Source organism: Aureobasidium pullulans (genome assembly GCF_000721785.1).
Source record: "Aureobasidium pullulans EXF-150 unplaced genomic scaffold scaffold_21, whole genome shotgun sequence".
NCBI lineage: Eukaryota > Fungi > Ascomycota > Dothideomycetes > Dothideales > Saccotheciaceae > Aureobasidium > Aureobasidium pullulans.
The window spans coordinates 72,029-94,996 of record NW_021941041.1 but is presented as its reverse complement, the minus strand read 5'-3'; the positions used below and the strand labels follow the sequence as shown (position 1 = coordinate 94,996).

The following is a 22,968-nucleotide window of genomic DNA, read 5'->3' as shown; positions in this document are numbered from 1 at the left end:
ATCAAGATCAGAAGTTTGCTGAGTTGAGTGGGTTGTAGTGAATGAGTAAATAGTTGGTGGCTATTCCGTACGCAATTTTTCTCGCCTCTTCTTGCGCCAATCCTGACCATATCTTGGTATCGCCCAAAGTCCCAAGCCTTGTGCGCCACCAATAAGCAGAGTCATCAGAGTCAAGTACCACCCTCTTCCAATGGCTTGAACGAGCGGTTGCATGATCGCCACTGCAAGGGCAGATAGACCGCATCTGACGACTGTAGCAGCAGCGGCGGCTGTGCTTGGGCTCTCAGGGTGAACATCAATGAGCAGAGTATTGAAGCAGAAGAAGAGGAATGTTCCGAAGAAGCCAACAGAGGCCTGTAACACCAGGGAGATAGCGACGTGTGGTTTGATCTGGACGACCCAGCCCAGGCTCGCAAGAGAGGCGTTATAAACAATCCAAACAAAGAACAGATCTCGACAACGTGCTTTCTCGATCGGGAAATTGTCCAAGTCATCACCAGCAACACCGTCAACGATAAGACCAACCTCACCAGCAGTCTTTCTGTACTTGTGGTCCATCCATCTTCCATTCACAACACCTCCACTAATGACACCCACGGCTCCAGGCAGGTAAGCCAAGCCGACTTCGAGTTGGTTCCAGCCATAATCGTTCTCGTAAATGCTAGGCATCATTGCGAGGAAGCTGTTCCAGACTGCGTAGTTGACACCACCCAAGACAATGATGAAGGCCGCGTCCTTCCAGAGCATGATCTTGAGAGAAGCCAGTGGGTTTCCGAATCTCACACGTCGTTTCGACTCTTCGGGAGTACTGTCGACGGCTTGCCGTTTCTCAACATCAGGAAGACCTATCCAGCTTGGTCCAAGGAGCATCCACTGCTTCAAGGAAAATTGTCTAGATCTGCCTTGAGAGCCGTCGCCCACAACGCTACGAGCAGTTTCTGGCAGGCAACCGGCTATGAAGCCTATATTGACAGTACCAAAGATGACGAGGCCCCAGAATACCCACTCCTGTCCACCGCTTCGCCATGCTATCAGACCGCCGAATATAGGACCAAGTAATGTACCGACGTTGGTCGCACTCATGACGGGACCAATCATACTTCCACGCTCACTTGGTACGCATACGTCGGCAATGATCCCGTACGCAATAGAGACACTTGCACTCGCACCAAGAGCCTGTAAACCACGCAAAATCAGGAGGCCAACATATTCAGACTTGACGAGGGCGAGAGCCAATGAGGCAACTGTATAAATAAGGAAAGTGAACAATGTCACAGGTCTCCTCCCTGTGTTGTCCGAGAATGGCGCAAACAGAGCAGGTGTAACTGCTTGGACAATGGAATAGAAGGTGATGGTCAGGTTGACAGATTGATTCGACACGGCATATCGTTCTCCTAGCAGCGGAAGTAGGGGAAGGTATACAGTCTGTGTAAATGGCGAGGTCAGAGATGCCGTGGCAAGAAGTACAGTGAGCACACGTTTGTGTCGTTTCCCAAATATTGTATAAGGCTGAATGGTAGCGGCTTTCGGTTCTGAAGAAGTCTCTTCGCGCTTGTCCGTGCGTTCTGATGGAGTATTCTCGTCTGTCTCAGGATCGTCGCGTGGTAGAGATGGATTCTCTGGTCTAGTCATCTTCGTCTTTGTGTCATCGGACGGCTTCAAAAGTGAAAGCTATCGGCAGCGTCGATGTGCGGGGTTAAGCAGGTGTGTCATTCACGACATTGTGTGAGCTCAAGGAAAACAAGTACCCTCGACGAGCACTGCCTTCCAGAAGCAAATATCCTTCTTTTTCTGCCTTGAGCAATTCTGCATTGCAGCCGCAAGTCTCTGAGTCGCGTTCTGGTGATCCTCAACGCAGGCAGGCAAGCGCGTCGTCACTGCTCTCTCTGCCTGGAAGTACGTATACATCGTGGCGTGATCTCGGGGGATGCTACCGGGGAGATCCAGTCGTCACGGGGCTGTCAATGATTCGCGCATGTTTTTCTGCGTTTTCGCACCAGTCATGGTCGAGGAGGAGAGATGGAACGACCTGTGAGGCTTGAAGCGCGCGAACCGGCAGAGCCGCAGTTTCCCCGAAGGGCACCCTTCGCGTTTGCACTTGACCGCGTTCTTTCTTTTAGTACATTGTTAAAGTCTCATGCGCTTCTGATCCATAAAAACAAGATGCTCCAGAGTTTCGACGATCAAGGATCTGACAAGCGTTGATGAAAAACACCGGAATTGTACTGGAGCTGCAATCCGCCGCATCTCGGCAACCATGCATGCGGTCACTTCTGCAGCTGCCTGATCGCGGCCTCAAGTACCGTCGCTCCATCCTAGGAGCAGTCGAAGGTATTGCCATGTTCGGTGGTCGTGTATCTTGCGCTTAGAGATCGTAGTTCACGATTGCATGTAGCCCTCTCATGCCCTCCCAATCACCGACGACGAGCTCAATTGCCAACGCTCCAAACCTTCCTTTGAAGCAAGGTTTCGCAGCCACAATATCGAAGCCAATATAAAGAGTCATCTGCGCGATCCTTAGCAATATCTTAGATCCTGATTGGGTGGTCATAAGGGACTCGGCTGTACTCGTCCTTTGCAGCTCTCTGCTACCGACTCTTCTTACCTGCGGCTGAGGCTGAGGTCGACCACCCGAGTCATGCATTCCCTATCTATATGTTCAGCTCGTACTTACAGATTTGAAAGTCATACTAACTCTGCATTGTAGCCCTTGCAGATGGCCAATACCTCCCGGATCGACATCGATGTTGACAAGCAGGGCGATTTCGAGGTGTGCTTCGCCAAGCTCAGAGATGTCAAGACCAAAAATTTCATGGTTTGCTTCAACGCAGCTAAAGCTGTATGTCGCGTCGATGCAGACGAGATTCACCTTGAACACCTCTTGAGCAGCCCGAACAAGGATTACAGCACGCGCTGGATCAACTTCTGGGGCTGGGACCACGGCAGAACGAGCTTTCTCGACGTTATCGCGAAGAGGTACGACCTTTCGCCTCGCCTGCTGGATCTTCTATGGCCTAAGATCCCGCCTCCAAAGGCTTCCAAGACACCTGCGAGCAATTCGTCTGGATCGCCTACGTCGTTTGACGACATTGAGTTAGGTCTTTCACCGGTCAACAGTGCATCGCGGTCCGGTACTGGAGATCGACAAATTCCCCTTTTTGCACATGTGGTAGATCGGCTATGGCATTTCTGCTCAGTTGATCGAGGAGAACATTACCTTTACGTCGGCTTTGACGCGCTCGTGGCGGCTACTGGACAAAAGCCTAGTGTTGGCACCGATAGACCGACTGGGCATCGAATCTGGACGTCGCTACTCCTGTGTGATGATGGCACTGTTTTCAGCATTTTCGAAGACCCACCTGTTGGGTCAAATGACGAGCTCATCCACAATATACGATGGTACGTCTTGGATATCTTTCAACAACAATCTCATCGACATTCGCCGCCTCCCTCGTCTTCTCTTGGCCGGGTGACTGTACGACCTACCGATGCTACACAACCTGCGACACACGAAGCTATGACTGAGATGACCAGCCTACTTTTCTATTATCTTTTTGATGACTGGCTCACCTCATACTCTCTGATTGCTCAGAGGGATCATCTCTATCGCGCTGAGCTCGAGGAAATCAGAACAAGAATGTTCAGGGCGGCGGATGTCTCACTGATCGAGTCGCTCCACCAACTAGGTCGCCAGCTTACTGTACTCAAGCTGATGTATAAGAGCTACGAGTCCATCATACGAAGAATACTCCAGAGACGTCGAAGCTATCAGCTACTCATACAGGAGCCTGTCAACGGTTTTCACAACAGTAACGCTTGGTACAACACAGCTGTGCCAGGCGCTTTCGACTCACCATCAGTAGACCCCTTAGCTTACGAGCAGTCTCCGATCAGCCCCGGTGGGATTTCAAAAGCCCATCGGGTTACTCTCGCCTCGCCTGCAGTGTTCCGCTTCGAACGTCTGCTTGACCGAATACAACTGCTCGCTCAGACTGAAATCGACGAGTGCATCCGGGAGAAAGAATCGTTGGCCTTCATGGTACGACTGAATTAAGGCACGAAATAGAATCTAAGCCTAACAAATTATCCAGAACTTCAACCTCGTAGCGCTCAAGGAATCCCAAGCCGTCGAAAAGCTGACTCGGACGACCATCTTCCTCGCCAAAGCGACAGTTTTGTTCCTTCCAGTCAGTCTCTTGACGAGCTACTTCTCCATCCAAGTCATCAATAATACAGGCTACAATTTGAAGACATATTGGTTGAGCTTCCTAGTAGTCGGATTACTGACAATACTCCTTCTTTCGGTCACCGGCTTCGCGAACAGCAAGGCGTTAGGAGGAACAGTCTACAGAAGCTTGACCAAGATTTTCCTCCTCAGAATCACCGAGAACAGGAAAGGAGTCAAAAAGAGCTCGCGATAGATGGTCTTGATGCCAAACCATCGTTTTGACGTGTTGCCTGCTGACTCGCCAAAACTCTCTCAACCAAGCCGTCTTCCCGCTGTTACTTGCTCAACCACTCCAATACTTATATACTACTTATTTCATGCCCATTGTAAGCAAAAAAATAGCCGTGGTGGTGTAGTGGTTTATCACACCCGTGGTCTTAACACGTGCGCAGTCATTCGTTGTTACTCAACGCCGTGTCAGTCTAGATCCGAGGAGGTCGCGGGTTCGATTCCTGCCCATGGTGCTTTGTATTTTTTTCTTTTCTTTTTCGTAAATTGAACAACCACCTTCCGTTGTTATCACATCTTCAAGAGTCGAGAATATTCTCGTAGCTGAAAATCAAACATATGCTTTTGCGAATGAGACTTCGATAAGAAGATGCAAGCGAATGAAAGAAATTGTCATGACGCTTGCTCCATGCTAATACTTCTATTGATCTCTAGGCAACTTGCCCATCCCCATCAACCCCATAAGATTTCCAGCCGGCCCAGCCATCCCACCTTGTCCTTGGAAACTCTCGAGCATATTCTTCAACATTTCATAATGCGGGTCTCCATCCTCTCCGGCGAGTAAATCTTCATCATCACTGCTTTCGTCATCGATGGTGACTGGTTTTGCCTTGGCCTTGCCTTTTCCTTTACTTTTGCCTTTATTGCTCCTCTCGATATCTTCCCTGACTTTGTCTTCAAATCTGACATTTTTGCCAGTGGCATTTGTGTCGGGAGCAGCGTGAGGTGTAAACGCTTTATCCTTGCCTTTATCTTGTGTGGTGGTATTCTTCTTCTTTTCCGCATTCCTCTTTTCATGGATTTCTTGCATCATTTTCCATATCTGTTCTGCTTCTTTGTCGTCATCTCTTTCCATTTCCTCTTCATCCTCCATTTCCAAAGCTAGTTTTCTGGCTTCTGAGTTTAAGCCAGTTGTTTCTTTTTGCTCGTCGGGCATTCCCATCATTTCGCGCATTGCTTGTTCGAATTCGGCGTCGGTGAAGGAGGCGGCTTTGTCTTCTTCTGCGTCGTCTTCTTCGGAGTCTGAGGCATCAGAGTCGCTGAGGGAAGATGAGCCGGAGGAAAAGGTCTCGGCGCCTGTTTCTTCGTCTTCGTTGAGGAACTTTTCGAAGCGGGAGACCATGTCTTGGAGATCTTTTTGGGTGGACTCATCGCCGAAACCTGTGCCTTGTGGTGTGTCGTCGTCTGTAGCTCCAGCACCGCCGGCAGCACGTCCTTTGAGTTCCTTGTCGAAATCTTTGAAGTCGATGTCGAGCCATTTGTCATCGTCGTTTGTTTGCGGCCAGGATGCGATCTCGTCGTCGGTGGGTAGCGTATCTTCTCCTTCTTCCACGTCTTCGAGCAACATGCTCATTTCTCTGACTTCGCGCTTATCCTTGTTTTGAGGGTCGCGGAGCATCATTTCGAAACCGCAGGAGAGTTTCATGCCGAGGAGGACGGGCTTTTTGTGAATGTGTGGTGTTATGCCTACCCAAGCAGGCGGAGGAGGAAATTCCTGGCTTACGAGCTGTGCGTAGCCAACTTTGGGGAAGCGAACGCTCATGGTGACGAAGTCTTCGGGGGAGAAGAGGAGGGTGGCTGTGTCTTTCGTGGCCAGAGGTTTTACGGCGATAGGGTCGCGCAGATAGAAGGCCTCGATTGCTGGGGCAACATAGGAGGGACTTCGGTGGAGGAGGTAAGCGAGACGACGAGGGATGGAGAGTAATGCGTTGTGTTGGCTCTTTGCAATGGCGGCTGGGTGGTCTCGCAAACGGTGGAAAGCTTCTCCTTCGATCATTGGCGAGTGCAATGTCGAGTGTGGTGTTTGTTGTAAGAACTGCAGCGCTTGGCTCAAGTCAACATGGCCAGATAGTCCAGGCGTGGTAGGTCCTGAGGCTCCCGTGCCCGCGTTTCGTTGCAGAGGTATGATGTGTAGCTGTCCTTGATGGATCCAGACACGATTGTCAGCGAGTTCGGGCTCCAACCATTTCGGCAGAGCATTTGCAGCCTCAGCGAGCAGAAATTCGCCGTCTGGGTCGCGAACTTGAATCCATGCCGAAGTATGCCGTTGGCTGAGTTCGAGAAGCAGCCAGACAATCAACCATTCATCCGCTATTGAATCGCCAAAGTTGGTTCGTCCGTGAAGATAGTATTCGTGTCCAGGGACTTGCAACTTCTCCTCAGATGCGCTATCAGCCTCAGCCTTCTCGATGTTGGAGTCCAGTCTTGTATCAATCAAATCTAATTGAAATTTCTCGCGCTGCCAGATGTAGTCCTTGAGGTTCGGTGATTTGAGGAGTCCAGTAGTAGCCGTTTGGATGGTCTTCAACTTCTCTCTTCGCGCATAGTCGGTCTTGAGTTTCGCATCAATAACGAAGATGGTGTATTCAATACAGTCGTCCGGCAGGCGTTTGGTAAAATCAGAAAAGCCGTCTCCTCCGCCGAAACCACCAAAGTCTTCCGTCTGCTCATCATCAGAGTCCACCTCTTGAATTCGATTCTGGTTGTCCAACATGTTCACAGTGTTTGAGAGTTCGAAGTTCAAGATAATCAAGTCGTGCCTGCAGACATTGTCTGGCGGCGGCGGCGACGTCCGGGCCCGAAGGCGGCGACTTTTCTGCCGGCGCGCCGTGGTCCGAGCTCCATTTTTCAAGTTGCATCTGAGCCGGCCAAGCACTTTGTTGCATCCCCATCTCCATGATCAAGATAGTGATGCAAGTGCTTGCATGGTCTTCACACAGTGCATTAATGCACACGGAAAGTGAGATGACTGCCTTACTGCCCTTCCAAGCAGTTGTCCGGCCATGTATGCCGCTTTGCTAACTTTTTGGCATTACAAGCCCGCCGCTGTGAAAGATGAGTTGCCAAGCACACTACTCTCTCTGATGGTCATTTGCAGTTTAATACCATCACGCTCAGTATCAGAACGTGCCTCAAACAACTCATCGGCCAGGTATTCCCTCTGCAGAGTGATGGACGAAGAGCCGACAGATTCAACACTCGGCTAGTAACGCTCGTACAAGGCTCGGTGCGGCTACTAGAGCGAAATGAGTTCCTTTCTTCTCATCAATTGGGATCATATGCAGGTCTCATGTATGTCGAGAATAGCATTGATGCTTTGATGCTGGACAATCAGTCGGCTTTTGACGGCTATCGATCGTCATTGTTGGCCAACCGCCGACGGCATTCGGTTATTGGTTCAACCAAGCTACCCAACTTCTACGACCGAAGCGCGAAAGTAGATTCGAATTCTGTATTTATTCAATACTCACCTGAAGGAAGATACATATCTGTGGGCTGTCTTGTACGAGCAATAACGCCATGACAAGCCAGAACACTGCTATAGTCTCTCATGGGACGGTCGAAACTCAGCCTTCACAGATCTACGGCAGTGGCACTCCCATACTACGTATAGGGTATGTGATGTGTAGTGGTCCGATCAACAACAAATAGTAAAAGACTGACACTATCTAGCAATGGAGGAGCAGGAGCAACAGGGCTGGTAGAGGCTCTTGCAAATGACTATCTCAGCACAACTTCGACACATGGGTCCATTCACTGGATATGCAATCATTCCCGCAACACTCAACTCGCACTCTTGGGTGGTCATATAGACTTGGCCTTAACTTACGAGCGCGACCAAGAAGCCCTTGCAGCTCTCGAGGGCTGGTCCGTTACCGCTGGATATGCTTTTCACGATCATTTCTGTCTCCTGGGTCCAGAAAATGATCCTGCAGATATCCGTTCATCAACTCATATCGGAGATGCTTTTGCCCGCATAGCCAAAACTCGAAGTCTTTTCCACAGTCGTGTTGACGCTTCGGCGACTATGTGGAAAGAGAGAAGCTTATGGGGGCTTGTAGATCCGAAGCCCTGGGACGATAGCGAAGCAGAAACGTGGTATAAGACCAGTACCAGTGGTCCTGCTGAAGCGCTGACCAACGCTGACGCCGCTGGCGCGTATCTTCTTTCCGATCGTTCCACACTTTTACGACAGACAATGCTGCGCGCCATATCGAAGTCCACGGTCTTCTATGAGCCTATGGGCCCCAAGGATATACTCATCAATAGCTGCTATGCTCTTTACTCCCCGCGCCTGCCGATAAGAATCCATCATGAGGTACATCAATTCCTCAAGTATCTCAACTCTGCACGAGGGCAAGCAGTGATATCGCGTTTTGGGGAGAATGAGGTTGGAGTCCCTTTCTTCGCTTGCGTCGAAGATGGCTTTGCAAAGACCTCACTGCTCAATGGACGGGCGTCTGGAGGACGATGGGTATTCAAAACACTGGATCTGCCCAAAGCTAGGCTTTGAAGGTCTTCGCATGAGAGTTCAGACACACATACTGGACTGCTCGTAGTAATAACAATACTTCAGCCGCTTATGTATCATTAATCATGTTACTCATCATCTCATGACTGTGAAGAGAAATTGCACTACTCTTCATACTTCACTCGCTTACCCTGCTATGGTTGCTGCAATTGTGTAGTGAATATGAACCGCGAGGACACACGATCGACGCGTGGGTGGCCTGAGCGCGGCATCTCGCGGTCACCCTGACCCCAGCCCCTCCTTGGCTCGACTGCCTGCAAATTGCAGCTGCCTGGATTTGTTGACAGCTCCTTCATCACTAAGAGGGCTATGTATAAGCCTCGAAAAATGTATACCAAGAGTCGCTGCCCAGCAAACTTCATACTTCCAAGAGATGAAGACACGATGATACAGCAAATCTCAAGATGCGCCCGACCTTAGCTCCGTCAAAAGCCACGCCTCCGAAATGACAGGAAGCTGCGATCCTGCGAGCCCGTCAGCACCAATGGCAGTGCATCAGACAGGAGAAGGCGCAAGGTGTCGGCTGCATCTTTCTGGAAGCTTAATATCAATCATTGCTGTGACGGTGTGTTCAATATACACGGCAAGATTGTGCCGTACCCTCTGCCTGTCAGCAACAGTGCAGGCGCGAGAATAATTAGGAACGCAGATTTTGAAGGTATGCATCCTCCTGTAAGGCAGAAGGGTACAAAGCGTTCCTGGCGCAGCAGATCAAATCCCTCGAGGATCGTTTTCTGGATGACATAAAAATCACGACTGCACCCTTTTGTTTTGCTGACATCTATTATACGTGCTACGCTCTATTGAAACCATGACTCTTCTCTACGCATACCAACCAAATCATGTCGCACCAATCATTCTTGCCCTCATCGTGGTCTCATCGCTTCTGCTGCATGCATACCAGAATTTGTGGGTGATTTTCCTTGCCGAGTGTATCATCCAACCTGCTTACATGGCTTCAGCAAATACAAGTATTGGAAGATTACCTTCTTCATGGTTTGGGGAGGGCTCGTCTTCGCTACTGGATGGATCACACGCTGCGCCTCAACATACAATCAACAGAACATGAGTCTTTACATCATACAGTACGTCTTCACCGTGGCCGGTCCGCCCATTTACTCGGCCGCCGAATACAACATTCTGGGACGCCTCCTAAGATACGTTCCTATGCACTCGCCTCTACACCCCGACCGTGTGCTGTACGTTTTCATATACCTGGGCACATTGGTCGAAAGTCTCACCGGCGCTGGCGCCAGCATGTTTGCGACGGTTCGACCTGATGACCATGGAGGATACAAGACCGGAGGTATACTCTTGGCCATTTCGTTGTTACTACAAACCATGGTGGAGTTCGTCTTCGTCTCCTTGGTCATCATAGTCCATCGACGTTGTCTTCAAAGTGGCACTCTTCCTCGAAAAGTCCACCGTCTTTGCATTATGCTCTACGGCACCTCGACATTGGTCTTCCTACGCTGTCTCTTCCGCGCCATTGAGGCCTTTGCTATCTTGTCAGTCTTTGGTACCGGAGAATGCCACGGCCTCTGCCATACTGTTGTCTTCCACGAGTGGTACCTCTATGTCTTCGAAGCATTGCCCATGATTCTGTACACTCTCTGGATCAACCTGATGCATCCAGGCACCATGCTACCTAGCGATAAAAACAGATACCTTGATGTCGACGGCAAAACCGAGCGCATCGGACCAGGCTGGATCGACAAAAGATCGAGATGGGAAACATTCGCCGACCCTCTCGATCTCACTGGCGCCATCCGCGGTCACCCCTCTCACGAAAAGTTCTGGCTCGAACCACAAAGATGGCCCTTGGCTCAAGGCACCGAAGCTCCTATCCAAACCGTCAACGACCATCCACCTAAAGCCTAAGGCAGCAAGGCACAAAACTCGCTCACTATGACACACATCCCGCTCTCGCTGCCGCCACACGCCCTTAACCACTACCACGCCATCTACCTTTATATACGACCTGAATTAGAGATTCCTTGTCCCCAGCTAAGCAAGGGCCCCGCCTGCTCGTCTGGTGTGCTTTGGCCCACTTAGCTGGTTGCCGACATTCGACAAAGGCGCCTGCGTGGGTTCGATCCCCCAGCACGCGCCGATTAATTAAGTAAACCGGACCGCCGGTTTCTTCCCACACGTCGCGGACGGTGGTTTTCTTTTGCTTGGTGGAGGTGTGTTGGACTCTTTTGTGCACAGTGCCGAAGATGTTTATTCTTTGTTGGCCTCTTGCTTTTCTTGCGATAGAGGATGATTCGTGAATTTCTGTGATTTTACGGTTTTTGCTTATGCAGTTTTATAATTATATGGTATCTTCACATTCTTTCGGACCCGTTGCGCGATTCTCTGCAACCTGATTGTCCTGCTTCTTTCACCAATACGCTAACTCGGTTTTCTCGCATATCTTTGCTGATCTTGTCCCTTTTTTTGATGAATGGCTGCACGGCAACTACACAGTAGTATTGAGAAGGTATAACAATCGACGTGGAAGATTGATAGTGATTCGTTTTCAACCTAATGACTCCGCTACCACCGCCACCATCATCATCACCGGTAACCAGCATCATGATCATCCAGCATTATAATAACACTCAAACATCAACTCCAACTTCCTCTTCTCCATCTCACCCCCAGTCCCCGGCGTACTCGCTCTCCTCGCCTGCGCCTTCAACGCCTCAATACTCTCCTGCAACGCAACTTCCTGCCCTTTCCTCAACAACATCGCAAACGTCTCTATCATGTCAAAGCTATCAGTTTCCTCCTCGTCATATTCGCCGACTTTGCGTCGATGAACGGCGAAACGAAGAGGTGTCTTGGAGGCTTTGATTTTGCGGACGAAGTCGCGGCGGCGTGAGTGGTAGCGGAGGGAGCGGGCGGACCAAAAGTCTTTTGCCATTTCGCCTAGTTCCTGCATGCGAGCGAAGGCGAGGGCAGTAGGGCTGAGGTCGAGCTTGTTCTTCCATTGGCCGGGCTTTTGGTTGGACGAGATGAGATTGCTGACGTGAGTGTGGATTGCCGTGTCCAGCGCATCTCCATAGCCTGGTAGAACAATATCGACAAGCCCAATATCTCTGGCTTGTTGGGCAGAAACTGGAAGCATGTCGCGAAGGAGGTGACGGCCCACATCATAGCCTACCCTTCCGTAGTAGGAGATCGTATGATACTCACTGCCGAATAATCCCAGTGTGCGATACGCTGGATTCATGACCACATTTTCGCCAGCGATCACCAGATCCGCAGCTGCTGCGAGCGCCACTCCTCCGGCGGCGGCGTTGCCTCGAAGTGCAGCAACAGTCATGATGTTCTTGGCCGCAAAATCCTGGAGAATGAGTAGAACCACATCATTCATTGCGTTAATGTTGGCCCAGGACTCATAGGCCGAATCTGGGGCGGCTTCAATTACATTAAGATGGATGCCGTTCGAGAAATAGCTGCCTCCTAGCAATACCATGGCTGACAAAGGCGATGATTCGGTGTGTGTAACCAGAATGCATCGCAAGGCTGCACACATATGACGGCACTGGTTTGTACTCATGGCTCCGTTGTAGAAGTCGAAAGTCAAGTACGCAACCCGTTGTCCTGTACATATAGTATCATACTCGATGAAAACTTCTTGAAGTGTTGGGTATTCGAGTCTGTGGAAATCTTCAGGAAGATCAGGTAGCAGCTGAGGCGGATTTTGGGCATCAATAATGCCAATGTCTGTAAACAGTGGTATGGCTGGTACTTTGGGCCACATCGTAGCATCTGTCTTTTTCTTGACTCGTCGGGTGTGAGAGACCCAAATTCCTTTCCCGTCGATTGTTCTGAAGCATATAGCATCATTTCGAGTACCGATGATCGTGCCAGGCTGAGTGTGGATGTCTGCCATGTGCTCACCATCCTCGATGAAACCACCATACACATATAAGCTTGAGCTAAACATCCTCGTCAGACAACCAGGTTGGGAATCTGAAGCACGTATGAGCCTAGATATCATCCGAGCAGAATGACGATTGATATCAAAGTCTCGCTGAGCAGCTTTGAGCAATGGAAGCGGAGTAGTGTGTCCTCCAAGAAAAGGCTCGCCGGTCGTGACGGATGCAGTCTTGTATTCAGACTTTGCTTGCAGTTCGGGGGTGATACGATCCCAGCGTGCATCGCCTTCGAGATCCGTACCTGCTGTCTCCTGAATAGCGAGTTTGACTCTCTCAATGGCCGCAACGCTTGCCGCTATCGCTGCTCGCGTGACATCCCCTCGGTAAAGACTTGATTTGGTGAGATTGTGGTCGTCAATGTCGATACAGAACTGTTCGAATGCCCACACTGGGCCTGCATCGTACTCCTCGATAGCTTGCAAGACAGTGACCGCCCAGTGAGAACGGCCGTGTTCGGACCACAGATCCCTTTTCATGACTCTTTCCAGATCTGAATCTGTTCCGTCTTCACCCATAATTATGAAGTCAAGAGCACTGGGACCACCATCGCCAGGAGCACCAGGATGGACGACGAGAGTCATAAACTTCGTGAAGACTTCCTTAGGTACTGGAGATGTGAGGAAAGGACAGATGATAAGGTGTGGGTGAGCCATATCCGCAGCCTCGATCACAGTCTCGGCCGAAAGCGCGTACTCAAGTGTGACCTCATGATCGGGTGCCAAAGTCAGGTACAGTCGTTGAGACAGGGAGTTATGTGCAGTACACAGAAGAAGAACCTTCATGTTATCGAGTTCTGTTGCGAGATGATGGTGGGTGAATGGGACAGTAGGAGGCGGTTGATTTGTTGACTTGCATGCAGGAATCGAGACGTAGCATCGATTCCGTGCTGTCCTCGGACAGCTGGTGATATATGCAGTACTTCTCGTTAGCTCGTCGTCGATTTGGGGCGAGAGACGTCAGCGGCGACAGACACGTGAAAGTATCGATTGAATCTCCCACCAACCTTACTCAACAGCAATTTGGTCACTTGTGAACCTATTCGATAACCTCAAACCAATGTAGCGTTCGAAACGATAACAGGGTGGGGACTAATCTGGCGGCCAGCATAGTCCAGCACAAATAGACCTTCTTCGGCAGTTCTGACCAGTCATTGTTGAGATGACCGGCCACAGCGATCTTGTCATTGGGCTGCAGGAGGCCTCGAGTGATCGATGCGCTGCGCGTGTGCATCTTTCAAGTAGCCGTAGTGGATCGCAACTGTAGCCGTGGGCAGACATGTAGGCGATGTACCGACTGGAGAGGGATTGCGTTCGTAGAGTGGAATATGACACAAGCAAGTCTGGCAGGATGACAGCTTCATGATGCCGTTCCCACAGTTTATCAAAGAGGCTCAAGGAAGGTTCCAGAAATGTACTGGAGCCAAGTCCTGATCTGCATGCGTTTCATCCCATCGAAGGATCACGATGTTAGACTTCTCAGCCGCTGGCGATGAGGTTCAGAGGTAGTCGCAAAGCTCAAGCATGGCATGGCGAGTTTACGCGGACTTGAACGACGACCAGTCTGATTGGAAGGGAGAGACTTGGGAATCTAGACCCGAAGGAGGCCCGATGTTGGTTGGACAGAAATCTGTCATGAGGGTTTGAATTGCAAAGCCATGTGGCAGAGCGCGATGGATCGGACGACCATCCACTCAGGGGAAGAGCGACTGTCACCCAATAAGAAGCCCGCTCCACTTTAGAGCTTGAACTCTAGATCTTGTCAATAGTTGGTGCCGCGAACCTTCTCAGTAAACAATGAAACGCGTATTACATGGAGGTAGCGGCATTCAACCACGTCGCACTAGTTTCGTGACACTCACTTTGTCAAAATTGTCATCCTCTACGGACTGAACTCCACGCCAAGTGTCCGTAACGTGAGCTTACGCCATGATAGACAACATGAAATGCATCAGAAGTTGTCGATGATGGATAGTCACGTTCGTAAGAAAGGAAATGTTGCGACAGCTATGCATATTCTGTATAGATTAACCAGCCGCCGTGAATAAGCGAGATGCTTACATAACGTCATGTCGCCATGTTGGAATGGTCTGCTTGCAGGTTACACCAGCCAAGCGCCCTCTCCATCCTTCATACAACTTCCCAGTCCATTCAGGACTATTGAATCTGACAGTATCCTTCGACTAACGGCCACGGCCGTGCCGCCGAAGATGGCTGGGCGGCGAAGAGTTAGCCCAGCTGAAGACTCTGACTATACCACCATCCCGACTGACTTGATATGGCAGACATCTGGCAAAGCGCAAGAGAGCGACAGCGAATTGGTCCAGATCTTTCGCTTTCTCGATCTGCCTTCCGAGGTTCGAAACTTGAGCTACGGCAAGTTGTTCACGAATCCCGGTCACAAGCTCGAATCTGGCCGAAGATACTTGCCGACGAGGTCAAGCAAGAAGCCCACAAAAGGATGGAAACCCACAGAACGCTGGTATCGCGCCGAAGCTGCCCTTCCTCGTATTGGCGAGATGGACGAGAAGGCCGGCGTATTGGTTCATATGAACTTGATTCGCACATGCGCATAAATGTACGTCGAAGCCTATTGGGTCCCATTTATCATGAACGTTTTCGCTTTCCATGACGGCCCGGTGTCTGATCAATGTTGTATCATAGTTGGCGACAAGCGCGGTCTGATTCGACGAAATGAATGCAACAGCCGAAATTCCTTTCACGAAAAGGATCCTGCTGGCCAACACGATCACTACGATCTAACCAACCTGGAAGTCATTCATTCGCGCACAAGATGTACGTTCAGCCATGAAGTGATCAAAGCCGTTCGAAACCCCGATCTGAATATTGATTCCGAGGTTACAATGGCTCTGAGCAGCATGCTATATTGGCTATGTGTTGCGGGCAGATACCGGGGGCCAGGGTCTAGTGTTTCAGCTGAAATCAAGATGCATTTTGTTGTACCATTTGAGGAGCTGTGCGACGCGGAGGACCTGTTCGAGATAGCGCAAGCAAGATGCACACTGGTCGGACTAAAGTATCGTGAATGCAATCCTTGTTGGTATATCAATAGTGCCTGGCACTTCAAGCGTATCGACGGGCAGACGTTCGAGTTGCTGCTGTAGGTAGGACCTTCGTAGACAATCCCAGGCAGACTGGGCCTGGGTCCGCTTTTGGGCACAATCACATATGGATCGTTATGGCTCAAGATAAGCCTCAGCCAAAAATCCACTCATGGGCGATACCGTGCGTGTCCCTACCGACAAAAGACGAACAGAGACACACCTGTAGAAGGAGTTCCTCTTGATGCGAGACTCGGGTTGTACTCATGAGACTCACGAGGTTCCAGACAAGGCCTCTTGCATCGTGGCAGTGACCACAAGCCAACCATGAATGGGACCAACTAGAATCGATACACGATCGGTACCAGGTCCGACTACGGCCGTAGATGATGAGAAATGGGAGGGGAAGAGGGGAAAGTACCCACGCTACGCATGTGATTCCAAGCTATCTCTTGCCCTTCTTCTTCCCCTTTGCACCACCAGCAGAAGCGACAGTCTTGAGAGCGGCATGTTTAGGGAATTCTTTGATGTGTTGGTGCAGTTTTGTTTTGGAAGGGAAGATGCCTTCACAGGTTGCGCAGTTGAATTTGCCTTCTTCCTGTTCTATGGTGGCAGCTGCTGCAGCGGCGGCTCTCTTTGCTCGCTTCTGGGCAGCTTTGCCTTTCTTTGGCGCTTGTGTTGAGGGTGTTGCATCTGACTCGGAGTCTGCACCGGGGCTTTTTGTGCCTCGTAGGTGCGAGGGAGGGTCCTGAAGGCGGGCCTTTACTTGCGAGGCGGGAGCATATTCATCGTCTGAAGAATCGGTTGTGTTTGCGGTTTGATCATTCGTTACTTCACTTACGGCAGTCTCTTGAACTGAAGGAGAAGCCTCTTCGTCCTCAGAGTCGGACAAGTCTTCGTCCAGAGTGAGATGGTCCATGCCCGCAGCTGCTTCATCGTCCATGATTGGGTAGTCGTCTTCTTGCAAGGGCTCGTCTTCCATCATAGGGTATTGGTCCTCTGGCAAGGGCTCGTAGTCTTCGGTGTCGAGTGGGGTAGCGTCTCCGCTTGTAGGCTCACTGTCCAAATTCAAGTTTGCATTCTCCTTTTGCATCTTCTTCCTCAGAGCATGAACAGCCTTCTGATGTTTTTTACTCTTCTCGTGTGCGTCCCATTGCTTCTCACTCTTGAACGTCTTCTTGCATGCGACACACTCAAAGACTTCCTCGACCTCTGACTCGCTTTCACCAATGACACCTTCGTGCTCGTCTTTTGCAACCGTCTGTGCCCACTCTGGGATGGCAGAGGCTTCTGTGCTCACTTGATTCGCGGCTCTTGCTCTCGCAGCTTGTGCAGCGGCCGCGTCACGGAGGACTTTCTGGCGTTCAGCCTCTGTTTGGGTGTTCGGGATGTATCGTGGATCGCGTTTACGGACAAAGGCAACCAGAGCGCGGACAGAGTCATTGAACTCACGAATGCCTTGTTCGCGGAAACGCTGGTTCTCTTTCTCCATCATACGGCGGTAACGGCGGTCGGGTGCTTCTGAAAGTCGGTACTTGTCGCACCAGGCGAAAGACTTGCGAGTGCTGAACGAAAGCCAGACAGCATAGAAGGACTTGGGCACATCATCGTATTGGTCGTCTTTGTGGCCGAAGGAGGGATAGTCGGGAAGATCAAGACCTTCCCAGTGAGCGGCGGCCTCCTCCTCTCTCGCCAGCTGGTCAAAGGTCTCGCGCAGGAAACCAAAGAAGCCTGACGGAGCATCGGTGAACTCAACGCCGCTGTTGAACTTTCGCAGCATACGAGCCAGATCTTCGGCGCTTGTCATTTTGACGTTCCCATACTCGTACTCGCCAGCACCTGCACCTCCAGTAGTCGGATCATCACCCCGCAGGATCTGGGACTCATGTGAATCGTACCAGGCTCTTTCTTGTGGGTCCGAGAGAACCTCGTAGGCTGATTGGACTTCGGCGAATAGGGAAGTGGCAGACTCGACGTTTCCATAGTTGCGATCAGGATGTAGTTCGAGGGCCTTGCGCCGGTAGGCTTTCTTGATCTCGTCTTCGGTGGCATCGCGTTCAATACCGAGAAGCGTGTAGTAGCCTGTCTTCTGTGCCTCGGGAGCAGCCTCTTGGGCGGCACCGTTTGTTGACGACTGTCCAGCACCCATGGCTTCACCTGACAGCTGGACGATTCCGAAACAGCGTGGTCAACTTTTTGGTTGTTCGAACATGTCACAGCGGCTAGATGCATGTGCATGGCCAGTGCGCGGATAGATAAGATAACAGTCTACAGGCCTTGGCACGGTCAAGTCGCGTCTCACATCGCGCCTGCCTGAGCCGCGCTTCCCTCGCGTCGCCCGTTTAACGAATGAGTGAACTTGAGCCAACCTTGCTTGTGCGTTCAAGGCAGCCATTGAGCTCGATCAGCCGGCTCATTCAATCACTCTCTGCCATCACTGGCCCGCACTGTCGCTATGGCCAACAAGCGTAGACACGGTCCTGACGACGCATCCGACGACGACTCACCACCATCCTCTCCCAAACGCGCCAGAGTCTATGCCCAGCCCGCAGACGATGCACCCCTCGAGACCGACGAAGTTGATGGCGGTTACACATACCAGTACCACAGCCATGTCAACGAAGATCACGACCTGCACCTCGACGTCTCGTCCGACGAGGGCGAGGACCCCGAATCTGAAATCCGCGCTACTCAGCTGGTACAACGGCATTACTCGCAAAACAAGGAGAACAAGGCTGCCGAGCAGGGCATCATCGAGGATGTCTACATGGAAAACTTCATGTGCCACAGTAAGCTCCGCATCCAACTCGGCCCCCTCATCAACTTCATCATCGGCCACAACGGAAGTGGAAAAAGTGCCATTCTCACCGCTCTCACCATCTGCTTGGGTGTCAAGGCCGCTCAGACAAATCGTGCTGGCAGTCTGAAGAACTTCATCAAGTCTGGCGAAGAGAATGCCTACGTTGCTGTCAAGATCAAGAACCAAGGCGACATGGCCTATAAGCCTTACGATTACGGCAAGTCCATTATCGTCGAGAGACACTTCTCCCAGACCGGAAGTGGCTTCAAGATCAAAAATTCTGAAGGTAGGACCATGTCTACCAAGAGAGCCGAACTTGAAAACATTGTCGACTTCTTTGCTCTTCAGCTGGATAACCCCATGAACGTCTTGTCTCAGGACAAGGCTCGTGAGTTCCTCAGCGGGTCCTCACCTCACGACAAATACAAGTTCTTCATCAGAGGTACTCAGCTCGAACAGCTCGACAGCGATTACCGCCTGCTCGAAGAACAGTTGGACACCATCGAGAGCAGATGCGAAGGTGCCGAGACTGATCTTGAAGTTCATGGCAGAAAGGCTAGGGAAGCAGAGGCCAAGAAGAAGCTCATAGATCAGAGTCAGACTACTATGGAGAAGATCAACCAGCTGCGCTGGCAACATGCTTGGGCTCAAGTTGAAGAGCAAGAACGTGAACTTGCAAATATCGAGGAAAAGATTCGCCAGGCCGATAACAAGATCGCCATGCAGCAAGCATCAGCCGACAATGCCAGCAAGCTTTACGACGAATCCAACGCCACTCGCGAAGCGAATGCCGCCGTCATCACTGACCTCAAGGAGCAGCTGGGTCCTCTACAAGAGAACTATAACGAGATCAAGAGTGTCTTCGATTCAAACATGAATACCATGCGCGACAAGAAGGCCGAGCAAAGGAACATCAGAGAAGATATCAAATCCTCTAAGAAGACCATGAGTGATCTAGAGACCAAGATGAATGCCGAAAGGACCAGGATCGAGAACGCCAACGGTCCCGCCCACGCCCACAAGGTGTCCGAACTGGAGGATGCTCGTACTCAACTTCAGCAGGCCAAACAGCGCGAAGAGGAGCATTCTTCTCAGAGAACGCACATTGACAACGGCGTGATCCAGGCCCAGAAAGAAGTGACTGATGCTCGTGGAGGGGCCTTGCAAAGCAAGAAGAAAGCTGTCAGCGATGCGCAAGACATGTTGGAGCGGTTACGAAGTGACCAAGGTCAACAAGCCCGCGCTTTTGCTCCACCTATTCACAATGTTCTCCGACAGATCAGAAATGAACGCGGCTTCTCGAAAGAGCCGATTGGACCGATGGGCATGTACGTTCGACTACTCCAGCCAGAATGGGGTTCCATCATCGAGTCAACCTGTGGTGGACAACTCGATGCGTTCGTTGTCGCGAGCCATCATGACAAGGTGTTGCTATCAAGAATCATGAGACAACAGAACTGGTAAGTGCTTCAGATCACAAGACAAATGCCAAACTAACACAAAACAGCCATTCCAACATCTTGATCAACAATGGAGCTCAGATCAACACACGGCAAAATGAGCCAGACGCGGATCTTGTCACTATGCAACGAGTTCTGGAGGTGATACATGTCTTGCATCGATGGTAGTTGTTCTGTTGCTGACTCCTTAACAGATCGAAAACGATGCAGTCCGCAACTGTCTCATCATCAACCAATTGATTGACCAGACAGTGCTCATGCCTGACAGAAATACTGCCAACGAGTTTGCACAGAGACGTCCACGTGGCGTGAAAGTGGTTGTCTGCCACAATGCTCATGTGCGAGGGGCCGGTCATCGTTTCAACCCTACAAGAGGCGGAATGCAAATGGGCCCGGTCAAAAAATGGCAAGGACAGATGCGTTTGAAAACCAGTCTTGAGGCACAATTGAAGTAAGTGGTTCGAGACGCACCATCAAGTCAGCCTACTAACTCATTCTGCAGCATCGCGCAAGAGAACCTTAACGGCGCCAAACGAGACCTTCAGGAGGCCGAGAACCAGATCCGAACGTTGGAGACCGCCCTTACTCGCGCCAAACAGGCGAAGAACCGACACGATAGAGACGCAAAGGAGATTCGCTTGCAGAGGCAGCAACTGGAAGATCGAATCGAACAGCTGCAGGCCGAGCTAGACGCCGATGCTGTTAACGACACGAGCGCTTTGGACGAGCTACACGCACAATACAGCGAGGCCGAGCAGAACCTCCAAGCTGCGAATGACACTATGGAGGACTCCGTCAACGCTTTGGACAAATTGGGTGATGACAACAGGGACGTCAAGCACCAACTCGATGCTGCCAACAAACAGGTTGAAGAAGCCAAAGCACAACTCACAAAGGCAGAGAGAAGGCTGGAAGACAAGACTGCTTCGCGGGAATATGCCCTGCGACAGAAGAACCAGGCCCTCGAGTTCGTGGACATGGCACAGCAAGAGAAAGAGTCACTCGAGGTCTCGCGCGTTGAGCAGGAGAGGCTCATCAATGAGGATTATCTACCTGGAGCGACAAATGTCAGTCGCAGAATTCCTGTGGAGCCAGGCAACACCGTCGAAGTGCTGGACCGCAAACTCGAAAAGCTGGAGCAGGAGCACAAACGATACCAGGACAGCATCGGCGGTAGCCGCGAAGAGATCTATCAGGCCTGGCGCGATGCACACAAGAAGTTCGCCATCGCCCAACGAGCCTTGTCTGGACAGAAGGATGTTGCAAAGAAGCTCAAGTCAGCGCTACTCTACCGCAAGAATCGCTGGAAGCTCTTCCGTAAGCACATCACTACCAGAGCAAAGATTACTTTCAGCTACCTCTTGTCGGAACGTAACTTCCGTGGTCGCATTCTGGTTCATCACGCCGACAAGACGCTGGACATCAACGTTGAACCCGACATCTCGAAGAACAGTGACAAGGGTCGTCAAACCAAGACTCTATCTGGTGGTGAGAAGTCTTTCTCGACTATTTGTCTGCTGCTTTCGATTTGGGAAGCCATGGGCTCGCCAATCCGCTGTCTTGACGAGTTCGATGTTTTCATGGATAGTGCGAACAGAGAGGTCAGTATGAAGATGATGATCCAGGCTGCTCGTAGATCTGTTGGCAGACAGTTCGTGCTCATCACACCGCAAGCCATGGGCAAGTACATTGAGGGAGTTCAAGATGTCAGTGTGCACAAAATGGCGGATCCTGAGAGAGGACAGACGACGCTGGATTTTAGCGCTGCTTAGATTATTATCGGCGATGGATGGTATGATGGTGTTTATTCTACCGCGTGGTCATTATAGCTAGGCGCTGGTGGGAGTTGACTGACGATAACGAAATCACGTCATGATCTGTTAATATTACTTGCAACCGACCGCTTGGTCAGAATATCCATCAGAAGCTCTGTCTTGTAAGCATGAACATCGCTTTTCGAAAATCTATACCTCCTAGGTGTCGGTTGTGCTTACGCCCTACACTTGACAAAATGCGGGACAGCTCCACCATCGGAGCTGCCTGGCCACATCTCGACATTCAATAACTCGTACTCTGACACGACCCGACTTACATACCTAGCTCCAACCTATATTTCCAACACTTACATTGTCAAAAAAATTCAGTATGAACGTCTTTGCCAGAACTACCCGAGTGGGCGCCAACTCCATGATCCGTAACCAATTTGCGTTTTCCTCCATCGCAAGAAAGTCAACCCTAACTCAAGTATTTTCTGAGAAAGCCATCCATCGTATGTATATTCCAATATCAAAGAGTCTTTCCTTTTCACTGACACAATTCTAATAGCTATTGGACCTTACTACGTATGACTTTTCCCGTCCCCGACAACTTTTCCCAGGACACAACAGATACTGACCGCATCAACAGTCTCAAGCCACCAAAGCCAATGGCTTCGTCTTCCTCTCCGCTCAACTTCCCGCCGACTCCTCTTGTAAACTCGTCACTGGCAGTGTCAAGGACCAAGCACACAAGATGATCCAAAATGCTTCTCATGTCCTCGAAGCCGCCGGCTCCGATCTTGAGAAGGTTGTTAAAGTGAATGTAAGTCTGAATATGTGAGGTTTTGATACTCCGGGGATGGTGCTAATCTGATGGCGACAGCTGTTTGTCAAGGATTTCCACATGGTGGCAGATATCAATGAGGTTTATGGTGGGTATTTCCCGCAGAAGCCGGCGAGGACTACTACACAGATGCCATTTTTGCTTGCTGGGGCGGATATGATGATGGATATGGTTGCTGTGGTTGACAAAGAGTAGGTAATAATTTGCCTGGCAGCATGGTTTGTTTGATCATCAAGCCCATGAATAGCCATCTTGCGAGCTTTGCTGGCGACTCGTGACAACAGGCTCCAAAGACTTCTTGAGCCATGTGCTACAGCTTCTCTCACGTTATAACAAAGGACTATAAGGGATC

At 50.7% G+C, this 22,968-nt stretch overlaps 10 protein-coding genes across 10 annotated transcripts; 6 read left to right on the top strand and 4 right to left on the bottom strand.

Annotated features, from left to right (window-relative positions):
• Positions 1-60: 60 nt before the first annotated feature.
• Positions 61-1,632, bottom strand: M438DRAFT_280340 (MFS general substrate transporter; the record flags this gene model as incomplete). Its single annotated transcript, XM_029901158.1, has 1 exon — positions 61-1,632. The coding sequence occupies one exon, from the start codon at positions 1,630-1,632 to the stop codon at positions 61-63; it is 1,572 nt and encodes a 523-aa protein (XP_029757159.1).
• Positions 1,633-2,383: 751 nt separating this feature from the next.
• M438DRAFT_348350 (uncharacterized protein) lies at positions 2,384-4,595 on the top strand. Its single transcript, XM_029906126.1, has 2 exons — positions 2,384-4,039; positions 4,092-4,595. Exons 1-2 carry the CDS (start codon positions 2,717-2,719, stop codon positions 4,419-4,421), a joined length of 1,653 nt encoding a protein of 550 aa, XP_029757158.1. The 5' UTR covers positions 2,384-2,716; the 3' UTR covers positions 4,422-4,595.
• Positions 4,596-4,799: 204 nt separating this feature from the next.
• On the bottom strand, positions 4,800-6,996 carry M438DRAFT_348349 (SGT1-domain-containing protein). Its single transcript, XM_029906125.1, has one exon. The coding sequence runs from the start codon at positions 6,948-6,950 to the stop codon at positions 4,878-4,880; it is 2,073 nt and encodes a 690-aa protein (XP_029757157.1). The 5' UTR covers positions 6,951-6,996; the 3' UTR covers positions 4,800-4,877.
• A 760-nt stretch (positions 6,997-7,756) lies between these two features.
• M438DRAFT_358289 (uncharacterized protein) lies at positions 7,757-8,750 on the top strand (the record flags this gene model as incomplete). The annotated part of the gene is made up of 2 exons (XM_029907250.1): positions 7,757-7,851; positions 7,910-8,750. The coding sequence occupies 2 exons, from the start codon at positions 7,757-7,759 to the stop codon at positions 8,748-8,750; spliced, it is 936 nt and encodes a 311-aa protein (XP_029757156.1).
• An 829-nt stretch (positions 8,751-9,579) lies between these two features.
• M438DRAFT_325095 (uncharacterized protein) lies at positions 9,580-10,649 on the top strand (the record flags this gene model as incomplete). Its single annotated transcript, XM_029903078.1, has 2 exons — positions 9,580-9,677; positions 9,731-10,649. The coding sequence occupies 2 exons, from the start codon at positions 9,580-9,582 to the stop codon at positions 10,647-10,649; spliced, it is 1,017 nt and encodes a 338-aa protein (XP_029757155.1).
• A 700-nt stretch (positions 10,650-11,349) lies between these two features.
• On the bottom strand, positions 11,350-13,479 carry M438DRAFT_280567 (ClpP/crotonase; the record flags this gene model as incomplete). The annotated part of the gene is made up of 1 exon (XM_029901171.1): positions 11,350-13,479. One exon carries the CDS (start codon positions 13,477-13,479, stop codon positions 11,350-11,352), a length of 2,130 nt encoding a protein of 709 aa, XP_029757154.1.
• Positions 13,480-14,762: 1,283 nt separating this feature from the next.
• Positions 14,763-15,269, top strand: M438DRAFT_338353 (uncharacterized protein; the record flags this gene model as incomplete). Its single annotated transcript, XM_029904108.1, has 1 exon — positions 14,763-15,269. The coding sequence occupies one exon, from the start codon at positions 14,763-14,765 to the stop codon at positions 15,267-15,269; it is 507 nt and encodes a 168-aa protein (XP_029757153.1).
• Positions 15,270-16,215: 946 nt separating this feature from the next.
• On the bottom strand, positions 16,216-17,904 carry M438DRAFT_252454 (DnaJ-domain-containing protein; the record flags this gene model as incomplete). Its single annotated transcript, XM_029899662.1, has 1 exon — positions 16,216-17,904. A coding segment is annotated over one exon (1,689 nt), but the record flags the coding sequence as incomplete, so codon positions are not given.
• Positions 17,905-18,210: 306 nt separating this feature from the next.
• M438DRAFT_280335 (DNA repair protein) lies at positions 18,211-21,787 on the top strand (the record flags this gene model as incomplete). The annotated part of the gene is made up of 4 exons (XM_029901157.1): positions 18,211-20,015; positions 20,063-20,156; positions 20,210-20,466; positions 20,518-21,787. The coding sequence occupies 4 exons, from the start codon at positions 18,211-18,213 to the stop codon at positions 21,785-21,787; spliced, it is 3,426 nt and encodes a 1,141-aa protein (XP_029757151.1).
• Positions 21,788-22,160: 373 nt separating this feature from the next.
• Positions 22,161-22,811, top strand: M438DRAFT_280467 (YjgF-like protein; the record flags this gene model as incomplete). Its single annotated transcript, XM_029901163.1, has 4 exons — positions 22,161-22,284; positions 22,341-22,357; positions 22,422-22,595; positions 22,656-22,811. The coding sequence occupies 4 exons, from the start codon at positions 22,161-22,163 to the stop codon at positions 22,809-22,811; spliced, it is 471 nt and encodes a 156-aa protein (XP_029757150.1).
• Between the last annotated feature and the right edge of the window lie 157 nt (positions 22,812-22,968).